This window comes from Phaenicophaeus curvirostris, chromosome 1 (genome assembly GCF_032191515.1).
Source record: "Phaenicophaeus curvirostris isolate KB17595 chromosome 1, BPBGC_Pcur_1.0, whole genome shotgun sequence".
Taxonomy (NCBI): Eukaryota; Metazoa; Chordata; class Aves; order Cuculiformes; family Cuculidae; genus Phaenicophaeus; species Phaenicophaeus curvirostris.
The window spans coordinates 76,059,231-76,081,046 of record NC_091392.1 but is presented as its reverse complement, the minus strand read 5'-3'; the positions used below and the strand labels follow the sequence as shown (position 1 = coordinate 76,081,046).

The 21,816-nt window shown below is 41.7% G+C and overlaps 1 protein-coding gene across 1 annotated transcript; it reads right to left on the bottom strand.

Moving 5' to 3' along the window:
- Positions 1 to 1,312: 1,312 nt before the first annotated feature.
- Positions 1,313 to 11,848, bottom strand: LOC138723756 (C->U-editing enzyme APOBEC-1-like). The gene is made up of 4 exons (XM_069863124.1): positions 11,783 to 11,848; positions 7,863 to 8,263; positions 7,195 to 7,310; positions 1,313 to 3,374 (listed from the first exon to the last, which is right to left on the bottom strand). The coding sequence occupies exons 1-4, from the start codon at positions 11,803 to 11,805 to the stop codon at positions 3,327 to 3,329; spliced, it is 588 nt and encodes a 195-aa protein (XP_069719225.1). The 5' UTR covers positions 11,806 to 11,848; the 3' UTR covers positions 1,313 to 3,326.
- Between the last annotated feature and the right edge of the window lie 9,968 nt (positions 11,849 to 21,816).

Sequence of the window (21,816 nt, the reverse complement as noted above, 5' to 3'; positions counted from 1 at the left end):
CAACAGAGAGCTACAAAGACCTTCAGCAGTAGAAATTGAGGGGGGACATCGGGTCCTCTTCATAGGTTGAGTTGAGTGGTTTCACATTGTCTGTGTTTTTCTTTCTAATGACTTAAATGATCAATTTTCTATGCTTGAAACCATCAGCTCCTGAACTTGTAAGATATAAAGACGCATATCTAAACAAGAGGACACACCTATCAAAGTGAACATTACTTACTTGACGAGTCCTGCCATCTGGGGAGTTACAGGTTGTCATATGTTAGTTTCCATAACCCAGATTCTCTTTAGGCTAGACTGTTTCAAAACTTGGAGCAATTCTATTGACTATGTAAAAGATTAGCTATACAAATGAAAGAAGGATCAGGCCCAGTCATAACCTTAGAGTTTAATGACTACAACAGGTATAAGTCAATGAATATTTATTCTAGTCTTGCAAAAATAGCCTAGTGTCAAGAACAGGGGATGGAGAGAGGCTCTATTCCCAAGAACGCTGCACTAACAGCACAGCTTATACCTCTGCACAGTACACAGGAGGAAACAACCCAGCCTGACTACTGCAAGGATACAGATGCATTCCTACAATTCTTTGTGCAGTCTAATGTGGCTTGCTTTTCAAGGAGTTTCCATTGTACACACCTAATGATCCAGTTCCAGAACAGGCTTGTGGATAAAAATTCTTTCTTCTTCTAGCCAGCTGAGTGGACCTGCTTAAATGCAATGGCCATGGATACCATAATTATCATTTCACAGTCACATCATTTGGTGGATGGAGGATTTGCTTCAGTTGAATGGCGCATCTGTGAATTTATTTAAGTTGTGCCTTTAAGAGCAAGTGCTGCTATCAGTTACATGTTGGAGCTCCCACTGAGCCAGTGACAATGGTATAGAATAAGAGGTGGAGAATTGTGAGAAACCTCGGCTGGTTTGTGGAGTCAGAGTGTGTGAACTTAAACATTGGCCTTGAATAGACGCCCATGTATCCTTGGAGAAGCTGGAAGGTGCCAAGAAGAGCCAAGTGAACAAGATTAGGAAGCTGCCAGGCCGCAGGTGGAATCACCCAATTATGAAGTTAAAACTGAGAAGGAGTCATCCAATTATGAACTGTTGGTCTCTAGCTAAACCAATCATGCATGAACGCGCAGCTCAAGAAGGGGTATAAAAAGTCTTGTAAAATCAATAAAGATGTCCTTTTGCCCACAACTTCTATGTGTCGTGGGTTGCCCCACCGTGACAGAGAATGTGCTGGTTTTGGCTGGGATAGAGTTAATTTTCTTCATAGTAGCTTGAGGGGATTAATCACATGGACTTCAATCTGATGGATCGAATACATTTTATTGAGCTTAGATGTTTCTTTATAAACCCTTTTTAGTTACATAACTGGGTGCCTACGAGGGTATCTACAGTGTATTATTGGCTAAAGGTAACTGTCCATAAAGCTATTACTAACATATTATTGGCTAAACTACCGTGCATGTTAAAAAACCAAGTTACACTAAAATTAACTATGTTGATAGTTCTCTTTAATTGTTTTCCTTTCAGTTGGTACTCGTTCCCACCAAACTAGCTCTTGTATTCCTTTCAGCTGGCCTTTGCTTATCTTTCAGTTCTCTGTTTCAAGGCCTTGTTAGAATTGCTTGGTATCAATCAGTCCCATAGCATCCAGGCCTTCTTCTCCGTAAAATGTTCCCACAGTAGCTTGTATGGGGCTATGTCTTGGATTGTGCTGGAAACAGTGTTGATAACACAGGGATGTTTAAGTCATTGCTGAGCAGTGCTTACACAGACTCAAGACCTTTTCCACTGCTCACACCATCCCACTAGCAAGAAGGCTGAGGGTGCACAAGAAGCTGGGAGGGGACACAGCTGTGACTGCTGTCCCCAGCTGGCCAAAGGGATATTCCACACCATATGATGTCATGCTCAACATATAAAGCTGGCAGAAGAAGAAGGAAAGGGGGATGTTTGGAATTACGGTGTTTATCTTCCCAAGTAATCATTACATGTGATGGACTCCAGCTTTCCTGGAGATGGCTGAACACCTGCCTGCTGATGGGAAGTAGTGAATGAATGCCTTATTTTGCTTTGCTTGCATGTGCAGGATTTGCTTTATTTATTAAACTGTCTTCATCCTAACCCATGAGTTTTCTCACTTTTACTCTTCTGATTCTCTCCTCTATCCACTGGGCTGTGTGGTGCTTAATTGTGGGCTGAGGTTAACCACGGCAATCCTGAAATGAAAATAAAAACATAGCATTTAATCCTTCAAGGGTTGTATTTGGACTTGCTGTAATCTGAAATGGATGTAGCAGGAGAAGTATATTACTAGTAGTAGCCCAGAATATGTCTTTTCCAAAGATGCCACATCAAATGGATATCCCAGATCTTTGATGACCTACTTAGTCATAGGTTTCTTTCATTCTGTTTCATTAAAAATAGCGTTTGTTATAAAACTCTAATACATTTAAATCAAAACGCTGCAGAATTTATATTAGTTTTGCTAGATTTTTTTTTGTACACAGTCCTTCCAGGATGTGGACCTATTCATTCAAGCAGGGTCTTCTGTCTTCAAGGGGACAAACTTTCAGCACAGTTAGTGAACACACTTTCTTCTCTCTCCTGCCTTTTGGGAGGTCTGGCACAAAACACAAAGAAAGTTTGGAATTTCCCAGAAGAAAGACATTCTCTTTTGAACAGGTTTTCTCATTTTAAAGAAACTGCACCCTTTGGACCACTCAGGGAAGTTGCTGAATCAAACCTGGATGGGACTTGGATGAAGTATGTAGGGGCCTGCAGCGATTAAGGCACAGACCTCGTTGATGGGGGCAAAAATCCAGATCAACTTTATTTAGAGAATGCAAACCTTATCTGTAACCAGTAACAGCTATCCCAGTGAATTTCCACTCGTGAGAATCCTGCAGCACAGCGACAGAGTGCAACTCCCCTGTTTCCCACAGATGTGCCCCAGCATACACGCAATACCGCAATCTTTATGCCCACATTTCCCCCTTCTTCTGTTTATAAACATTATAAACTATATTAACTATCAATTGTTTGTTGTACCTTTCACGGAAAACATGATTGGCACATGATTAAACATAGAAACATCTTACTACAGATACACAGAATTATACTAATGCAAGAAAAATGATTTTGATTAAGGCCTTTAGCTAGATTTCTGAATTAAGAATCCTTTATAGCAAGTTTTTTCAATCATCATTCATCTTCAAGCTTCTTTGCCCCATACAAGAGTGCTGATATAGCCCCAGCATTATTGCTGTCCGTATTAGTATTGCTGTCATCTTCATCATAATTGCTATCTCTGCTTAGGTGCGGACGGACACACCACGCTGGCATCCACTTGTGTCCTTGACCTGTGGAAACAATAGCACATCCTCAACCCCATGTTATTAACTGACATGGTCCTTCCCATCAGCCTGATTCCAAAGATTTTAATAACATCTTGGCTCCTTCCTTTTTGAGCTGCTGACCCTCTGTTTGCAAAGACGAAAAATGCCTCACTATAGGAGATTGCTCCACTCCCTGAGCTTCCCACACATTTAAGTAATTCAACACATACAGTGCCTTCCCTAATCTGTTCTGTGGTGTTTCACCATTCATTCCCCCTTTTTGTTTTAATAACATATTTTTAAGTGTCTGATAGGCTCGTTCTGCTATAGCCAGTCCTTCTATTATATACACCTTATTTGCCCACTGTTTATTTTCTTTCCTCATTAGTACTGCTCTTCCTATTTTTCTTGAGCCATCAGTAAATACTGTAGGGCCGTCAACCGGTCACTTTCTATATAAGGGCTTCTGTTCTATTTGTAATGTTTGCAGAGAGGAAAACAATTTATGACTCGATAAGTGGATATCAATACTTCTTGGATAATCTGTTAGAGTTACCTGTAAATTCAAACTATTTGCCATGCACCACTTAACATATTCCTTTGTCACTGGAATATAAATGATAATTGGGTCTTGGCCAAATGATTGAACAGTTCTTTTTTTTCCCTTGGTGATTATCATTGTAATAATTTTGAGTCTAGTTGCTATTGTTTTTGGGGATTGGTGTGGCAAAATATCCACTCAATAATTTGTAATTAATCTTTTGAATTTTCTTCTATCATTGGCTCAGTATTCCTAAAGGGTGTCTGTGCTAGGACCCAGCAGTTGCCCATGGGTGACAGTGGAATGCAGAGTGTTCTCACAAATTGTCATTTCCCTAGAGAGAAAACACCGTTAACTCCTCTGGACTTCAGCAAAGCTAAAAAAAAAAAAAAACTTAGAAAGGAAGGAGAAGAGGGGGGCACTCACACACATACAGCTGCAAGACTGGGCTTTATCCATTTTTTTTCCTCTCTCTCTCTCTCTCTCCTTTTTTTATGTTTTGCTAGGTATTTTAAGATTTTTCCCGCTGAAGCCTTTCATTCCAAAGATCCCCAGGTAAATCTACCTGTTTGCCAGCTTAGTGGACATTTGAGATTGAAAGGTCCCAGAGATGTATTTCTAAGATTAATCAAAACCAATTTGTAAGTCTTACAAACGTTTGAAGTATTTCAAACACGCACACACACACGACCACTCGTTTCAAAGCTAGCTCAATGCATCCATATAATGTTGGTTATAACTACTCGATACTAACAGAACAAGTATTTCAATTCTGGTAGACATTGTTCTTCATTGCTCTGTGAGTGTCGTACTTTGCAGGTTCATGATTTTTGTAGTTTCTTGTTCATAGAATCACAGACTGGTCAGTCGAGCCAAAGCCTCTGTCTCCCCGTGCAGAGTTTCCTGCATGGGGTACAATTGCTGGAAAACAAATCAGCTGAGTACTTCTAGTGCCCTTTGATATAAAGTCAGGAGGCATAGGCATCCAAGCTATTACCTGCATTGCTCTCGTAAAGTCGGCATCGGTCAATTCTGGTAAAACAAGCAATCTTTGTAACAGGTGATCATACAATTAACAGTGCACTAAGTCCATTTTTGCATTCTCTAAGGCTAATTGTTTAAGCAACACTTCTCTAGCGGCGATATTGCCTGCCTGCTTATTTAAGGCAGTTTTTCTAGAAAAGTCATGTAATAAATGCCATTTTCCAGATTTCTTTTTTATCACAAATACAGGTGTATTCCAAGGACTATTAATTGGGACTATATGCCCTTGATCTATTTGCTTCTCCACTAAATTTTGCAATGCACCCAATTTTTTACAGTTCCAATGCCTATTCCTATTGCATTTAACACATCTCTCCCCCTAAGATTACTGGAACGTGCACAACAAAGGGTTGCACTATAGCCATTTTAAGATGGTTTGGCTTTCCCCCCCACTTTATTTTTGAAAGAAAACTTAATGTGCACTTCAACATAAGATGCTGAGTTTGTAGGGGCTAAACCAAATGTATTTCAGGGATTCTTGTGGACCCAAAACCTTGTGAGCCACGCTCTATAGAGTCAGCTTGGAACACAGCTGCTTTGAACGAAATTAATTTTAATATCCGGCTATCCTTTAGTATTAATACTAGTGGAGATGTTGCCCACAACACTAGCGGAGACAGTGTCCATAACCTTGCTTGAATTATTCCAGTACATCCTGCATCTATGACCCCAGGTAAAACAAAGATTCCCAACCAAATTACTGATAATCAATCACTCTAATTACAAGGCAGTAAATCCACCCTGCAATGGTCCTTTTACGTTCCATGGTATTGTGTGAACTGCGGACAATTGCAGCATTACGGCAATGGTGGTGACCATGTCTGTCTTGGTGCTGCCTCTGGTTCTTGCTCTGAGGTGAGAGCTGCTGCTTGCCATGGAGGCATCTGTGTCAGTACGTGCCTCCGAACCATGCTTTGCTCCTGGTTTTCCAACAACACTGTCCCGTTCTTATCCCATTTTTTCGTGGTTCCACTAAATCTTTGCATGATCCCAAGTGTTTTGACAATTTGATCATTAATCTCCAGGTAGATAATAGGCTTACTGCCCCAGGGTCGTCCCTGGTAGCCGCGTCTCACAATTTAAATTCCGCGGCATCCCAGACTTTTATATCATATGCAGGAGTCAAATCTAAACCTGGATCCTGACCCTGTATCCATTTTAGTGAAGTCCTGAGTCGTCGCTCAGCATAGTTAACATCCTGGTTCTTTACTCTTGATTTTAAGATATCTAGTGTAGTCTGCTCTTCCGCAGACATTGAAGACCCCATTATTCCCAAGTTCCCAGTTGCTCACCTTTTTTCAAGGATCTTACTCATCCAGACTGCTTCAGTGCTCCACACTAGCCAAAATTCATCCAACTGGGCATCGCTACAGCCGCTTCTATCCAGCAGTTCTGACCCTGAATATCAGGGTTTGCCCTGAGAGGTGTGGGTCCCTCTCAAGTTGGGCACCATTTGTAGTGATTAAGGCACAGACCTCGTCGATGGGGGAGATAATCGAGATCGACTTTATTGAGAGAATGCAAACCTTACATAGTGCCTCTGTATCGAGTAACAGCTATTCCAGTGAATTTCCACCCATGAGAATCCCGCAGTACAGCGACAGAGTGCAACCCCCCCGTTTTCCGCAGATGTGCCCCTTATCTTCATGTTTTCCGCCTAGTGCATTCCTTTCCTATTAACCCATGGGTCTTAATAAAGATTCCAAGGTCTCAACAAGCTAGCAAGCATAGGAACATCAGTCGTTTGCTCCCTGCTTGCTGCTAATATTGCAGGTACACCAAGGCATCAGCCATTTGCCCCAACATACACGCAATACTGGAATCTTTATGCCCACAGGGGCCCAGTGACTGGGAGGGGGTGCCAGACCACTGCAGATATGGACAGAAAGCAGCTGAGTGGCATTATTTGCTGAACAGAAACCAGTGCTCAAATCCAGATTAGAAAGGAATCTGGTGAAGGGTTTCTGGGATGAAACTGGAGTTTCAACTAATAATCAAGGAATTTCCCACTCTGGAGCCTGAAGGAGAAAAGTTGCACTCTTAGCCTTTGCTTCATAGTATGATGGAATAAAACCCACAGTGCTTCTCTCCCGACAGGACATGATAGTTCCTATGAATTTAAGTCTAAAGTCTAAAAGCATGCTGCAGCCCTCTTTAAACTCCAACTATAATGGATATGAACAGTTTCTTTCATAGCTCAGTGATCCCAGACTGCAAATCATTTCACATAGTTCCCCCTATCCCTCAGAGTCTACTAACCTCAATGACGTCTTTGAGCTTCAAAAGATTCTCAGTTATTTTTGATTGAAAACCCACAGTCCAGGAATAATCATTGGCACCTCCTTGGATAAAGTTTTTCCAACAGAAGCTGTAGTCTGCAGAAATGGAAGAAGATGACTAATCTGAGTTTATTCAGATACCAGACAAGTTCAGGTAGCAAGACTTTAACCTCCACTCTGTGCCCCGAACGCAGAGACAGCTTGGCTGTGGACAGGCCAGCTGATGGATGTTCTTTCTGTATTTGGAGCCAACGCCATTCTCTCTGGGAATTCTTTTTCCCCTCTTACCAGTGCAGGGCCTCTTCAGCCACCCTTATTTCACCAGCTCTGTTTAGCTCCATTTATTCCCCTAGGACAAGGGAAAACCACCTTATCTACCACTTCCTTCAGGAGTGATTGAAAGGTGATGTCTCTAAAGAAGGGAGAATTTTCATACAGATCTGGTTGCTGAGAGTCCTGTACCCCTTGTCTTGCAGTATTTGAACATCCTCTTTTATATGCAACACTCGCTCACTGAACAGTGATGGATGTGCCCCCAAAGAATCTGGACAGTACACTGGGCACAGAAGCAAGCTTATACCAGGTTCACCCATGCATAAAGTTCACCAGTTCACCCCTTCCAATTCCCAAAAGTACAGGAAAACTTGCCTTTAATTTTCATGACAGCAATGGTTACTTCTGCCAGGCTCATAAGGTTCTTCAGACCTTGGCGGATTTTTTCATTTTCTATGAAATAAAGCCGTGCTACATATATATCTATGTTCACATTTGAGTGCTTCTTTAAGAAATCCATTATTTTATGGCAGCAGTCAGCGCAAGGGCTCCAGGACAAGAACCAGGTGATGGAACAGTTGACATAACTACTGGATCTTTTCATCTTAAAGATCTTCTCCAAGAAGTAGACTTCAGCATGATCACGCTCATTTTTGACCCAGTGTATCCATGGTGTGCCCTTCTCACCCCACTGCAGTTTGCACAGTAGGTATGTGTCCTGTGGATACTCACGGGGGTCAAAATGATGCTTTAACACCTTCTTAGATATATACATGCTGAAACAGAATAGAAACTTCAAGGCGTCACTCATTACAACTTTGTTTTCAGTATTCTCTAGTACACAAAAAAGGGGGAGTGCAGACAAAATGCCAGGAGAACTGAGAAGGGCAAAATATGAGAGAGCAATGCAAGGAAAGTCGAAAGATAGGCAACATAGCAGGGTAAAGGCACCAAACCCTGAACCAGTCAATCCTCCCTCTATCTGAAACTGCATGCAGAACTCTCACGTCTCTGCCCCTTCCTCTAGCTGTCCCCTTTCTCATTAACATATTCCTAAGAGCTTTCTATATCTTCTTGTTTGTCAGATATTTTTCCAGGTCTCCTATGTAGCCCTTTTCAATGCACAGTGCCATTGCAAATTCTGTCAAAGTTAAAAAAAATAAAAGAAAGAAAATAATAGCACTGATAAATTATGAACCTGAATATTTCTCCTTAATAGATTCTCTAGCTGTTTGCATTTTCATAAGGATTAGCATAGTCAGCGCAATCCTACATGAGAGAAGGAAAAAGAAGATGCAGCTCCCAAGAATGACATTTTCTGAGAGATAGTCCACTGTTTAGATCCAGACCTATTCAGTTCAGAACAGACCTCTAAATATTGTCTATTAAGTAACTATATAAGGACTGCCAGTGTTGATTGTGAATGTATCTTTATAACAATAATTATCCATGATACAGAAATAATATATGAAGTCACAATTAGCAATTTATAGCCTTTTGGCAGTTGTTTTATATAGAGATTTATATAAGAATGTACTTCAGATGTATATTTTTCCACATTAGATTAATTCAGAATAAATCTAATCTACAACTTGAAAGACTCTTAACAGTGAAGTAATAAACCTGGATATTGTTCAATAGATTAGCACCCTTCAATAACGAAGAACCCCACTATGTGCATTAGGGACAAATGAACTCTTGCAACTCAAGCAACTGTCATGGATTCTCTAGCCGGAGGAGTTAACACCAATGTAAGAAAGCATCTCATTTCTCATTTATCTGAGTCAGTCAGAAGGCTTTACCTTCTTAATCTGCCTCCTTCCTCATCCCAGCCTCCTACATTTTAAAATACATGCGTACATAAACCAGTTTGCAAACACAGAATATATCTCTTTATTTTCTCCATGTAAGCTCCATGTATATAAACCACAGAAAATATGCATGCAGATTTCTTTATCAGATTTTTCTATTGAATTTATGTAAATGTAGCAAATGTAAATTACACCAAATGTTTAATTCTGTTACAGGAATAATTTCTTTATTATACTTAATTCCTTTAGATTTAATTTTAAAAATCCCAAAAAACAGAGAGGGACAAAAGTGAAGCATAGGCTCAGTTTTTATCTTTTCTCATTTGAGGTGCTAAGAGAGACATATTTTTTCTACTATTTCTTTTATGTTATTTGAAAGCTAGTGTCTAATAGCTTAAATTTCTTTAAAGCTCATTGATGACTAGAGAAAATACACATATAAAATAAGTATATAATATGTACATAATATATACAATACCTGTGTGTGCAAGTGTGTGTATGTATATACAGGGCATATAGTGACAGTGGTTAATGTTCACCAAAGAAATTCATTGATATCCCAATACTCGAGCCAAATCAGTTAATCTAATTCTTACAAAAGGTTTCTTTAAGGTTTTGGGATTACAGAGACCTTATTTGTTCAAAGGTATCTGTGATTGTTGCCATGTGATTATAACACATAGACAAGTTAAAATTTCCAGGTCTTCATTAAACTGGTCATAAGCAACCTCATGGCTGTGTCTTGACCATAAAATATTGCACTTTGGATAAACTCTTGCAGTGGGTGTCCTGTGCATATTTTCAGAGACATAAAGCCATTTCTTCAGGACAATCTTGCGATACACTAATCTTCAAAATATAGCCACCTTAAAGACATGTTAAGCCACGTGACATTTATTGTGTAATCAACTTAATGCAATATAAACAAAAGGGTGCATTCTGAGAAATCTCTGCTATATATATAAATTACTACTTTTTCAATAATGAATTACTGTAAAGTTAAACAGCTCTAGCAGGACATGCAAGTAATATAAAAAAACTTTAATAACCATTTCCACACTGCAAAATCCCAGCACCTATTCCCTTTTTTCCCCAAACTAGATAAGAAAATACTTAAAATAAGTTGTGACTTTACAGATAAGTTACCCAAAGCCATGCAATCACTTTTTTTTTTTTATTTTCACAGCTATCACAAACAGTCCCTGCTGTTCAGCATTATAGGTACAGTACACACATACACATGCAGCCTAACACAAAATAATCAAGCACTTAATAGCTAGTTCCTTGATACAAATATGAGGCAAAATTAAGAATTAGAAAATTTTTTTAAAATTCCAAAAAATTTTTAGTTTTCTTTCTACATTTGGTTAATCAATCTCATGATAGTAATCTTGTAGCCCTTTCAGAACTTAAGAGCTGGAGAGAAATACACCAGCTGTAAAGACTGAGTATTTGAAAGGTGAACTACACTCAAAACTATTTAGAGGAGTTAAAGGAGAAAACAGAAGGATAGCTAACATAACTGTCTCCTAGGTTTTATCTTCTTTTCCATTAATATGCAGCTGCTATATAAAAGTACATTAAGCATTGAAAATGTATTGACTGATCACAAATATCTTTTAAAAGGCATTATTTATACCTTTTCTGTTGTCCCATCACCCGTAACTTGAACAGAAATGCAATGGGTTTATTTTTAAATGTACTAGTTATATGAAAACAGCTCGAAAATTAGTATCTATCTTATTAAAAATCTAGGCAATAAACTGTGCCATTATAACTGTTCAATAATTTTTCTCCATTCCTGTAACACTTTTTATTAAAAACTACTTAGGAGTCTTCTCATTGCAAGATGATTGCAGTAAAAAATAGTATCTAAAAATGTATGAGCATGGATGTGTCAAAACTTCTTTAATCTGCATTTTTCCTCCATTGCTAATGCTTTGCACCATCAATGCACTTTACTAAACTACATTAGAAATTGTTTTTTACCCTCTATTGGACAGAAAGTACCTGGTCTGACACTTCCTGCTTATTTTGGGGCACAACAGCCATTTCAAGACCTCCAAACAGTTGAGCAGGGAAGTGGCACTTTTGGATTCTCTTGCTGCCCAGTGCTGGGGTGAGCCAGCTCCTGCCTTGGCGCTTCCCCAGTCCGCCCCCATCCCTCACTCATTTTCATCAGCACCTTTTGTTCCCCACCACTTCATGATTCCTGTGACAGTTCAATGCTGGTGGGAATTTCCCCAACAGGCTCAGACTTCAGTGCAGCCCCTCACCTGCTGCAGTCAGACCGGGGACAAGGGCTCCCACTCCGGTATGCTGGCATCAGCTTTACTCTCACCCTTCCCCATGCAAGGCAAAGACTTTTCACAGACAGAAAGCACCGCCCTGGGTGACAAAGTGAGGGGTCCCCTTGGGCTGGAAAAAAGACAACACAGAGCTGAAGCTGGGTGGGGATTTTTGATCATCAATTTGGGTTTTTACCCTCTCAGTTTCCTCTTGTACATGGCGTCTCCTCGCTCTGTGGACTCCCCTTTGGTGCTGTCCTGCTTTCTGTTTCTGTTCCTGCAGACTGCAGCTCCTCATACAGCCAATGTCAAGGCACACCCCCAGCCTCGGGTGATGTAAGAGGAAAGGGGAAAAAACCGATTTGACCACAGTTGCTAACCACATAACGACATGTTTTTACAAACCGGCCCTTAGCAGCATTCTTTCCTCAACCTTTAGCTGGGGAGTGAGAGCTGATACATATTTCTAATTAAAAATGTAATAATTGAACAATCTCTTTGAAGCCGGCTTGTGAGTTTGAATGGGATTATAATGCTTCATTGGCAGAAAAAAATGGCATTCACTCTTCTGTGAAGGAAACTCCTCCCATGTGTAGCATGCTGGCCTTTTCTCCAAAGCACCCGAAAAACGGGAAAGCTTCTTGTGGAAAGCATGGTGGTTTGGCATCACGTGTTGTGAAGTCTTGCCATGCTGTTACGGCTTTATCTAGGATGAAGCACTCACAAATACCTGTGACAAGAAACTTCGCTCACAATATATCAGCAAACCTTACCTGTCAAACCCAGAAGGTCCAGAGTTTCCTTTCTGAAGGAAGGACCCGTGTACTGGGAGCCTTGCAGAAGACAGCATTTGGGGAGCTAGTGATCTCAAACAGACCATGTCTGCTCTCCTGTGCCCTGTGCTCAGGGACTGAGAAACCTGTATTTTCCTCATGTAACCAGTAATTTACATACACAGGTCTTGGCTGCAAGATTAACTTAGCTGTTAGATTTTAAGAGAGGAGCTTGCAAGCAGTGATTGCACCACCAGCATAGCCCTGCTGTTATCTTCATGTGCAGCAGGAAGTTCAAATATCCTTTAGGAACAGAATTGTGTTCCTGAAGAAAATATATAATAACTCAGATGATCAATAAGGGACAGTTTCCCTTCATGGACAGGGTCTGTACAGGGTGCCATGGGCAAAACCAGGGACTGTGCAATGCGCCATGAACGCCCAGCATCTGAAGGGACTTCAGATTTACTTACTGTTTCTATTCCTCTTCCTATTCCTATTCTGTCTTATTAAAACAGTTATTTCATTTAACCAGTTGTTGTCAGGCATCTCTTACTCCAATAAGTACCCTTCACCATCTCTCCTGTACATCGGTGATCCTGGCCAGGCCACTGGGATGTGTACATCTTGGTGCTGGTGAGTTTATGGATAAGACAGTGCAAGGGAGCAAAATCGATTTATTTGGAGATTTGTAAAATAAATTCATAATCCCCTTCCTTAAGGTCTCTTTGAGTTTTGCTATACTGATTTCCCATGGAGACATTTAGGGAAGACAGGAGCTCCCAAGTCCCACAGAGTCATTACTGTTCACCTTACTGCATCTCTTACTCCAATAAGTACCCTTCACCATCTCTCCTGTACATCGGTGATCCTGGCCAGGCCACTGGGATGTGTACATCTTGGTGCTGGTGAGTTTATGGATAAGACAGTGCAAGGGAGCAAAATCAATTTATTTGGAGATTTGTAAAATAAATTCATAATCCCCTTCCTTAAGGTCTCTTTGAGTTTTGCTATACTGATTTCCCATGGAGACATTTAGGGAAGACAGGAGCTCCCAAGTCCCACAGAGTCATTACTGTTCACCTTACTGCTACTCTAGAAGAATGCAGTGCATCTTAGCAACTTGGCCAGCCCCTCTCTGAAAACGCAGCCAAGGCAAAACTAGCAAGGCTCGTGGTCCTAGGGTGACACTAAGGAGCAGCTACAATTACCAGTCAGTCAGGATCTTACATTCTGCTTGCAGATTAACTGCACTATGCAAAAATCTGAGCTGGCTCAATCCAAAGTCTGGTTGGATTCATTTGCTGAGGCAGAACACTACCTGCTCAGGTCTGGAAACATTACAGATGCTTTCACAGGATGCTTTCACAGTCTTGACTAAACTAACAAGGACCAATTGTGTCTAAAGAATGCTGCAGAGACTCTGCAGACATGTTTCTGAAACTAGGAGCCTGGGGCAGCAGAGGGGAATGACACCTGAGTGACTCCTCATAGACCCATGAAGGGACCAGCTCTGCCTCAAGGTGAGCTATGCCATTCTCCGCGTGCCAGCAGTGCTCTGTAGTCCATGAAGGCAGGTTAACTCATGTTCAACACCACTGGGATGCACAGAGCCAGCTTTCGTCTAGTACAGTGACAGAGTTATTTGGCCCTCCAGGAACTGGCCTTGGGTTTTTCTTCCATTACCCGGGATATTTTCAAACTGCATGTGTTGACAATATGAAGATTTTGGTTTCCATTTCTCTTTTATGGAGTACCTGAAGAAAATTGCTGAGCCCTGCCTCTTCTGAGGGACAAGGATCTTCAGTGACTTCAGGGCTGATGCTAGAGATAGTGCCGGAAGTTTACACCAGCTTGTCAAACTCTGTTCTATAAGAGATTGAGTGGAGATTGGACGGGTAAGTTTCCTGCAGGGTAATGTGCAAGGTGCATTTGTTTACTCAACCCATTCCAGCAATCCTCCTCTGACAGGATTAAACATCACCTGAAATAAAATCAAGAGATGGAATGGTACTTTCCTAAACTACAGCAGCAAAGTTTGCTACAATATGCCTGTCAACAACTTCCTTCAAAGATAATGTGATGAGCTGACACTAAGACATACCTATATCTCTTCTCAAGGAACCACTTTCTATTCTATGTATTACTCCACATCTAGCTCTACATATCTTGTTGCTTGTTTCTGTGACCCCTGAAAGCTCTTAATGGATGGACACATACTCATTATAACAGCTATAATTTCTTAGGATTAGTAAATCTACCTGGAAGTCTCACTCAGGTACTCTCCATCATGCAACCAAGATTAGTGAATGTAATAGAAGTATAAAACTAACACAGCTTGAAATACAAGAGCATAGCATTTCTGAGGTCAGGTTCTCCTTCAGTCTTCCAGACTTCATTGACTCCTGTGTACTGCAACAGCAACGTGGCAAGCTGAACTGGGTTTCCCACAGCCTGGGAAAAAGAGACGCTTTTGCTGTGCTCTGACAGCTTCATATCTTGTTGTCAAGCCACAGGTTAACCTTCTCTTAATGAGCCAGCAGCAAAAGGCTGAATGTTGAGGGCTTCCAAATCTGTACAGTTTCCAAACACTCAAGGCTTGAGCTGTCTCCTCCCACTGCTGCAGTGTCCTACAACTGGATAAAAATTACACACTGCACTGCTGAGATAACATGTTAGCCCCTCTACCACAGTGGGATGTCTTTACTTAAGGCCATGCCATGGGATGGTGGTTGCACTCAGAAACAACCAATCCCTTCCAGAGAAGTTGGCCAAACATCTGCTCTGTGCAACAGGAGTATATCCTTGCAATGCACAGCAGAAGTTATGCTTAGTACCACCTGGAACTCCAGCTTCAGACACTCTGGGCATATCCTGGCACAAAATGACAGCTGGGGAAAGTCAGCAGAACCTTATCAGAGTATGGCTGTGTGCCCACATCTGAGCTGCAACAAATCTGCAGCACCTACCAAAGACCAAAATCATTTCTTGTGTCTGGTATTAATGGTGAGGGGTCTGTCAGGTAATCAATAAGTAAGATTAATTACACCGATCTGACAGGGTTGTATGGGAAGCAGGTTAGGTAACTATATTGGTAGACAACCAATGAAGAAAAGAAGAAAACTGATGACTTTGATTGATGTGTAATTTTGCCTTTTGAGCAATTTGTTATTTCAGTGAAAGATTGGTTATCACAATGAAAATCATGATACAAGATCATCAGCAGGTAGGTAACTCAGCCAAGAATACAAAACATCTTGTTCTGAGAGCTCAGTCATGGGGCATGTGAGTCATAATGTTTTAGTTCAATTTATCTCATTCAGCACACTGCTCTTTATATTCGTCTTTATTAATCAAGGAAATAGAAACCATGACTGCATTTTTGTGATGAATTTTCCTTTTTTTAAAAGCTTGCAGAGTGTCATGGAAAGTATCCTATGCACATATTGCATATTGGTCCCTCCACAGGTGGGCCTTTCCATTCCCCCACATCTGCTTGTAATCTGGTTAAGGAGCCTTTATCATCTCCCAGAGTCGAATAGGATAGGAAAATCTGTACAAGCCGTGAGCTTCATAGGACACAATTGCCACCAAAACCAGTGTATCACAAAGCTACAGCACTCCCCAGCACACTACTCTGGAGCCTCTTGGTTGTCACAGAATCATAGAATCACTAAGGTTAGAAAAGACCTCCAGGATCAAGTCCAACCATCAGCCCAATGCCACTGTACCTACTAAACCATGTCCTGAAGTGCCACGTCTACACGTTTTTTTTTAACATCTCCAGGGATGGTGGCTCCACCACTTCACTGGGCAGTCTGTTCAAATGCTTCACCATTCTTTCAGTAAAGAAATTTCTTCTACTATCTGTGGAGGAAAGAAATACATGTCTGATTGCAGTGAATGAAAAAAACACCACCTGCTGAATTACCAGGGAGAAGAAAGGAGCTATTGAAAAACATGTTTTGCTCTCTGGTACAATTATAACAATACATGGCTATGCAAGCATTGCTATACTCTGTGCTTTGACCTTGCACTTGTTACATTTATTACTGTAGCCCTGTATTTTAGTTCTAGTGGGAAATTACAATGGAATGTAACATCCGGGTTTAACAGTATAAATAGCTTCTCTTTGTTTTAATAAATGTCTCTGGTTACAGCAGCAACTGGAGTCCACGCCTCATACACCACAACTATCCAATCTAAACCTTCCCTGAAGCAGCCTGAAGCCATTTCGTCTGATCTTATCACTAGTCACTTGCGTGGAAAGACCAACATCCACCTCACTACAATCTCCTTTCAGGTAGTTGTAGAGAGCAATAAGGTCTCCCCCTCAGCCTTTGCTGCAGACACTCTGCTCCAGACACACTGCTCCAGACTCTCCCTCAGCCACTACTTATAAGACTTGTGCTGCAGACCCTTCACCAGATTCATTGTCCTTCTCTGGACACACTCAATGTGTTTCTTATAGTGAGGGGGCCCAAACTGAAAACAGTGTTTGAGGTACAGCCACACCAGTGCAAAATACAGTGCACCATCACTTTCCTACTCCTGCTGGCCACACCATTCCTAATACAAGCTAGGATTCTGTTGGCCTTCTTGGCCACATGGGCCACTGCCTGGCTTAGTTCAGTTGGCTGCCAACCAACGCCCCCAGGTCCTTTTCCACAGGGCAGCTTTCCAGCCATTGTTCCCCAAGCCTGTAGAGTCACATGGGGTTGTTGTGATCAAAGTGCAGGACCCACCACTTGGCCTTGTTAAACCCCATACAACTGATCTCAGCCCATCAGTCCAGCCTGCGTTGACATTTGCTGTCAGGTTCTAAAGTCTTCCTTTACGGCTCAACCCCTCTAGCCTCAGACCTGTGTCACAGCCACCCATCTGACATTTTATACACGTATATGTCCAGGTTCCTGGCACAAAGACAGGAGGGACAGTTCAGACCTCAAAAAACAGAGGTCAAATAAATACCTCAGGAAAATTATCAATCCCTGGTATTAAGCTTGTTTTCTTCTTTTATAAAGTATATGTTGACCTAACGATTTACAAAGAATTTGAACTAGATGACAATGGGGCAGATAGTGAAATAGCTTCTGTTTTGAAAGCTGGTGTTTGAAGGAAGAAAAAGGGAATAAGAAAAGTCATCACCTGATTTCAGGCCTGAGCAGTGCATGAACGTAAAGGATTTCTCTTGCTTTTAAAGATCTCTCTTTTCTGCATCATCTATATACCATCCAGATGCTTTTCTCCTCACCATCAAGAAACTGCCCTGAACAGTGATACTGCCCTCCTATCATTTCACCTCAATTAGCTGGTTAAGGGAACTCTTCCCTTAAAGCGGGGACATAAGTCATACAGAGGCAAAGAAAGCTAGTTTGGGATACAAAACATGTCTTTGCAGCTGTATGTGTCCATTTACAAGGCCCTTCCATTACCAGAGGAATTTCTTGGAGATACTTGTAGTACCAGAAGCCAGTCCACCCCTCAGCACTACCCACCTTCCTCCATCGCCACCCCAGAGTCAGCAGGCAGCTGCCTACACATCCCTGGCACAGCAGTATGAGGGATGAGCCGACAGAGCTGAGGAGACTTGGGCAAGCCTGGCCCCTGATACTGCCTGTGGGACAGCCAGCACTATGCACAGACAGGGGGGAATCTGCTACCACGTGCTGGGGCCATCACTGCTTCTATCCCCAACCTGTAAGTGCCCCATCTCATTCCACCCCATGGACAACCCTTTGCTGCACCAGCATCAATAGCTCTGGGGAAACTCTGTCTGCCCTGTGGTTCAACCCTAAAATCTGCAGGCTTCTTTTCAGACACAAATGCACTAGAATTGCAAAGAGTAGCTAGGCAGTGGAATTTGCCTCTGATCTCTGTCCCCAAGTCAGCTCTGTGTCCGTCTCCTCTCTCGAATCTGTGTATATCCAGGAGGAATATTCAAGCTGCAGCAGTGCTTAGTAGATGAGGAAAGGGAGATACAGAAATAAAGAGGTTCTCTAAGGGCATGGCAGCTGTGCAAGGGGTGGTAGGGCCAAGGGTCTTTGCAAAAGCCCGTGGCAAGGGAAAAAAAAAATCAGGTGAAATCTACTGTGAGACAGGGAACTAGGAAAACTTAATTTTCTTCTCTCTGGTCTCAGTTTGCCCTGGGTCTTTAGCCTTAGAAAGACACAACATGAGCCAGGACAGCTTTATGTCAACTTCAAGCAATAGATTGTGTCTAGACCAGGATTTTGTAATGATACCTAAAAGAGAAGAAACGGAGTGAGCTGTGAAATGGGCTCGTGTCCAAATCCCAAAACAACAGTCGAAGTTGCTTTCTTGGGCTTGTATCATATCTTTACAGATGGTTTGAAGCAGGATAGTGCACTTACTACTTCACAAGTTGTTCATAGGGCTGCAGCAGAACTACTCCTGGCTATTTGTTGTCGCTATTCTACTGCCAGTTACCTGTCTTTCAGATCTGTTATTGGGAATGATAGGATGAATAGTTTCCTCTGTAGATTTTTCACTGTTTAATTCCAACACAGTCAGCTCTGCAAGGCATAGTAAAAGAACTTGGAGAGGAGCTCTACAAAGGAACAGATGGATTTTGGCCAAAAAACAACCAGGCACACTAACAAACCAAATTGGAAAGCTGCAATGTCTTATGAAACAAAGCATCACAAACTTGGGGAATTCCATTTTTGCAGAAATAACTTTCCAGACTGACTTCAGCCAAACCTGAACACAGCTGGCCAGAAAAGAGCAGTTTTGTTTCCTGAAAATCATCACCCTGATGTTCTTATTTTGATTCTTATTCCTTCCCTCCCAATCTCACTAGCTCCTTACCCAAATGCTGTGCTGTCCTCTGAAACAGCTGATAGCCTGTGGCATGCAGCTGGGATGCCACAAAGCGAGGTTCAGGTATGAACCTGAGTCTCATCCAGGGGCGCCTACCCAATTAATCACCTTCTTTTCAGCCTGGAGAATCCTTCCCAAAGGAGGGGAAAAAAAAAATTATTTCACAGAAACCTTTTGGTTCTGTCTAAGCAACCTCTCCTTACAAAAGCCAAACAATCCTGTCCAGTTCAGGTCTCATTCCTGTGCACACTGCTGTGTCTCCAAGATAAAAACCAACTCAAAGGGCTGCAGAAACAGATTGTCCTTGATTGAGGAGAGCCAAAGCTAGGATTAAGAACACATGAGTGGGATGTATGTCCTGATAGCTTCATCTTCAGAAGACTGAAGCTTTTGTTAAACATAGTATCAGACTCTGCTGCCATAGCAAGTTCTGCTCCCACCTTTTTTTCTTCTGCTGGCCACAACCCCTACTGTCCGTTGCTGCTGCTGGGGCAGGAGAGCACAGTTCTCTGAGGTGAGTGTGTGAGTTTTAAATAATGGGTGAGCACTGTCAAAACCAAAAGGACTGCTGAGCAGGTTAGTGTCCGTGGTGTCTTACATGCCACATCAGGACATTGTTTTTATTTCAGCATTGCCCAAGTCTGGGTACTCCATGGCTTTCCACAAATCAAGCACACCTGATTAGATCCTCCATGCTCAATTTATTACAAAAGTTACAAAGTGAATACATGCCAAGCACTTTCCTCCAATAATGACTGGCCAGAGATTTATATGTCATTGTAATAAAGTTATGACGAGCGGATTGAGACACGGACTTCAATCTGATGGATCCAAGACCCTTTATTGAGTTAGCTGTTTCTATATATACCCTTTTGGGTTACATAACAGGCTGTCCACAAGGCTATCTACTGTGTATTGTTGGCTAAAGGTGGTTGTCCACGAGGCTATTACAACATATTATTAGTGAAACAACTGCGCATGCTAATAAACAAGTTACACTAAAATTAACCATGTTGATATTTCTCTTGTTTTGTTTTTCTCTCAGTTGCTTCTTCTTCCCACTGAACAAGCTCTTGTTTTTCTCTCAGCTCTGTTTCAAGGTCTTATCAGAGTTGTTCGATGTCAACAAGGCCCACAGCATCAAGTCCTTATTCCCTATAAAACGTCTCCACAAAGTTACACTTTTCCCCTCTTTCCCTGCAATACCAGCAATCTTGATGACAAGGCCTGATTCAATATGTCTTTCTTCAGTCCAGATGTCCAGAATGTTCATTATATCAGATTATGAACACCTTGATCTTTTACTTAGTACAAGTTCTACTGTTCTCTTTAATATAAATATATGTTAGTCTGTCACGGATTACTATCCAGCTGTTCAGAGCAGTGCACAATCTTTCGCAACAGAAGCAGACTGAAAATAACATGAATATTCACACCAACATGATAGGGTAAGAAAATCTTCCTGCTCTCAATGGTGAACGGCCATGAACACCTAAACCCCACTGTGCTACAAGAACCTTTACTTTGTTGTTGCTAATGGATACTCTTCCCTCCAGCCCAGGATCCTGTCATCTTTACTATGAGACAAGAAATGGGTACCTGCAAGGCTCTGTGGCAGCACACTAGGTGGGTGCATAGGGTTTTCTTCTAAGACACCACATATTTTGACACAAGTTAAGAGCATCTGCACACATGCAAACACTGAAACAGCTGGAAGTTGGATATTAAAGAGCTGTTGTTACTTTGCCTCCTGTGAGCACGCAAAGAAGCCTGATGCAATCTGACTGCAGTATAGGAGGAAGAGTTGGAAAGCAGATGAAGCTGCCAGGTTGATTCCATCCCCTGGTTTGTTTGGAGAGATTGCCACCGTGCCAGAAAGGCTGTCACAGCAGCATGGTTGGTGAAAAGTTCTCAGCACTGAAGTCCTTGATGGTGCCCTCAGTGGTGCCAACACATGCTGAGAGCACCTAACTATCCCTACAATATAAATGGACAATAATAAAGGAGAATCATAAAATAGAATGAGAGAATCCTCCCTGTCCATGAAAAAAAATTAATAAAAGAAGCATTAATAAAAGGAAAACAGAACAGAATGGAGCAAAGCAGACGTCTAATCTACAATGATTAGGCCTGTGTCCTTGAGGCTTATGGCAGCTACTGTTGCAGCCATATTAGTGCAAGCAACAGGTGCATCAAAATCAACTCCATCAGCAGCTGATTTGTCTTCAAGTGACGTTTACTTTAATTACTGGCACAACACATAGAAGAAAGGAAACAGAGTAAGAAGTTACAGGGTCATGAAGGAAAATAATAGATTATTTAAATGGCAGGCAAAATAAACAGGAAAAGAATGCAGGAATAAAAGCAAATAAGAGAGAGAATAAGAATAAGCAGAAAAACCTGAGGGGAAATCAGAGGCAGGCCAGGCACAGGAGGCTCCCCTGGAATATCACATTTCCATCTTGTTTGAGCAAGGGGAATAAAACACTGGATACCCTGCTATAAGGTTTGTATGTCCCATGCAGAGAGAAGACAGACCAGAGGAGCATGACAGGTTGAAAGGGGAAGGAAATCCTTCTCCTAGCTTAGCTGAAGCCTTTAATTGTTGATAGCC

Coding starts and splice junctions, on each gene's coding strand:
- LOC138723756 (XM_069863124.1), bottom strand. CDS start 11,805: ATGTACAAGAGGAAACTGAGAGG. Junction 8,264..11,782: donor TACAAGAGGAAACTGAGAGG/GTAAAAACCCAA, acceptor ATTCTGTTTCAG/CATGTATATATCTAAGAAGG. Junction 7,311..7,862: donor TGCTGTCATGAAAATTAAAG/GCAAGTTTTCCT, acceptor CCATTTCTGCAG/ACTACAGCTTCTGTTGGAAA.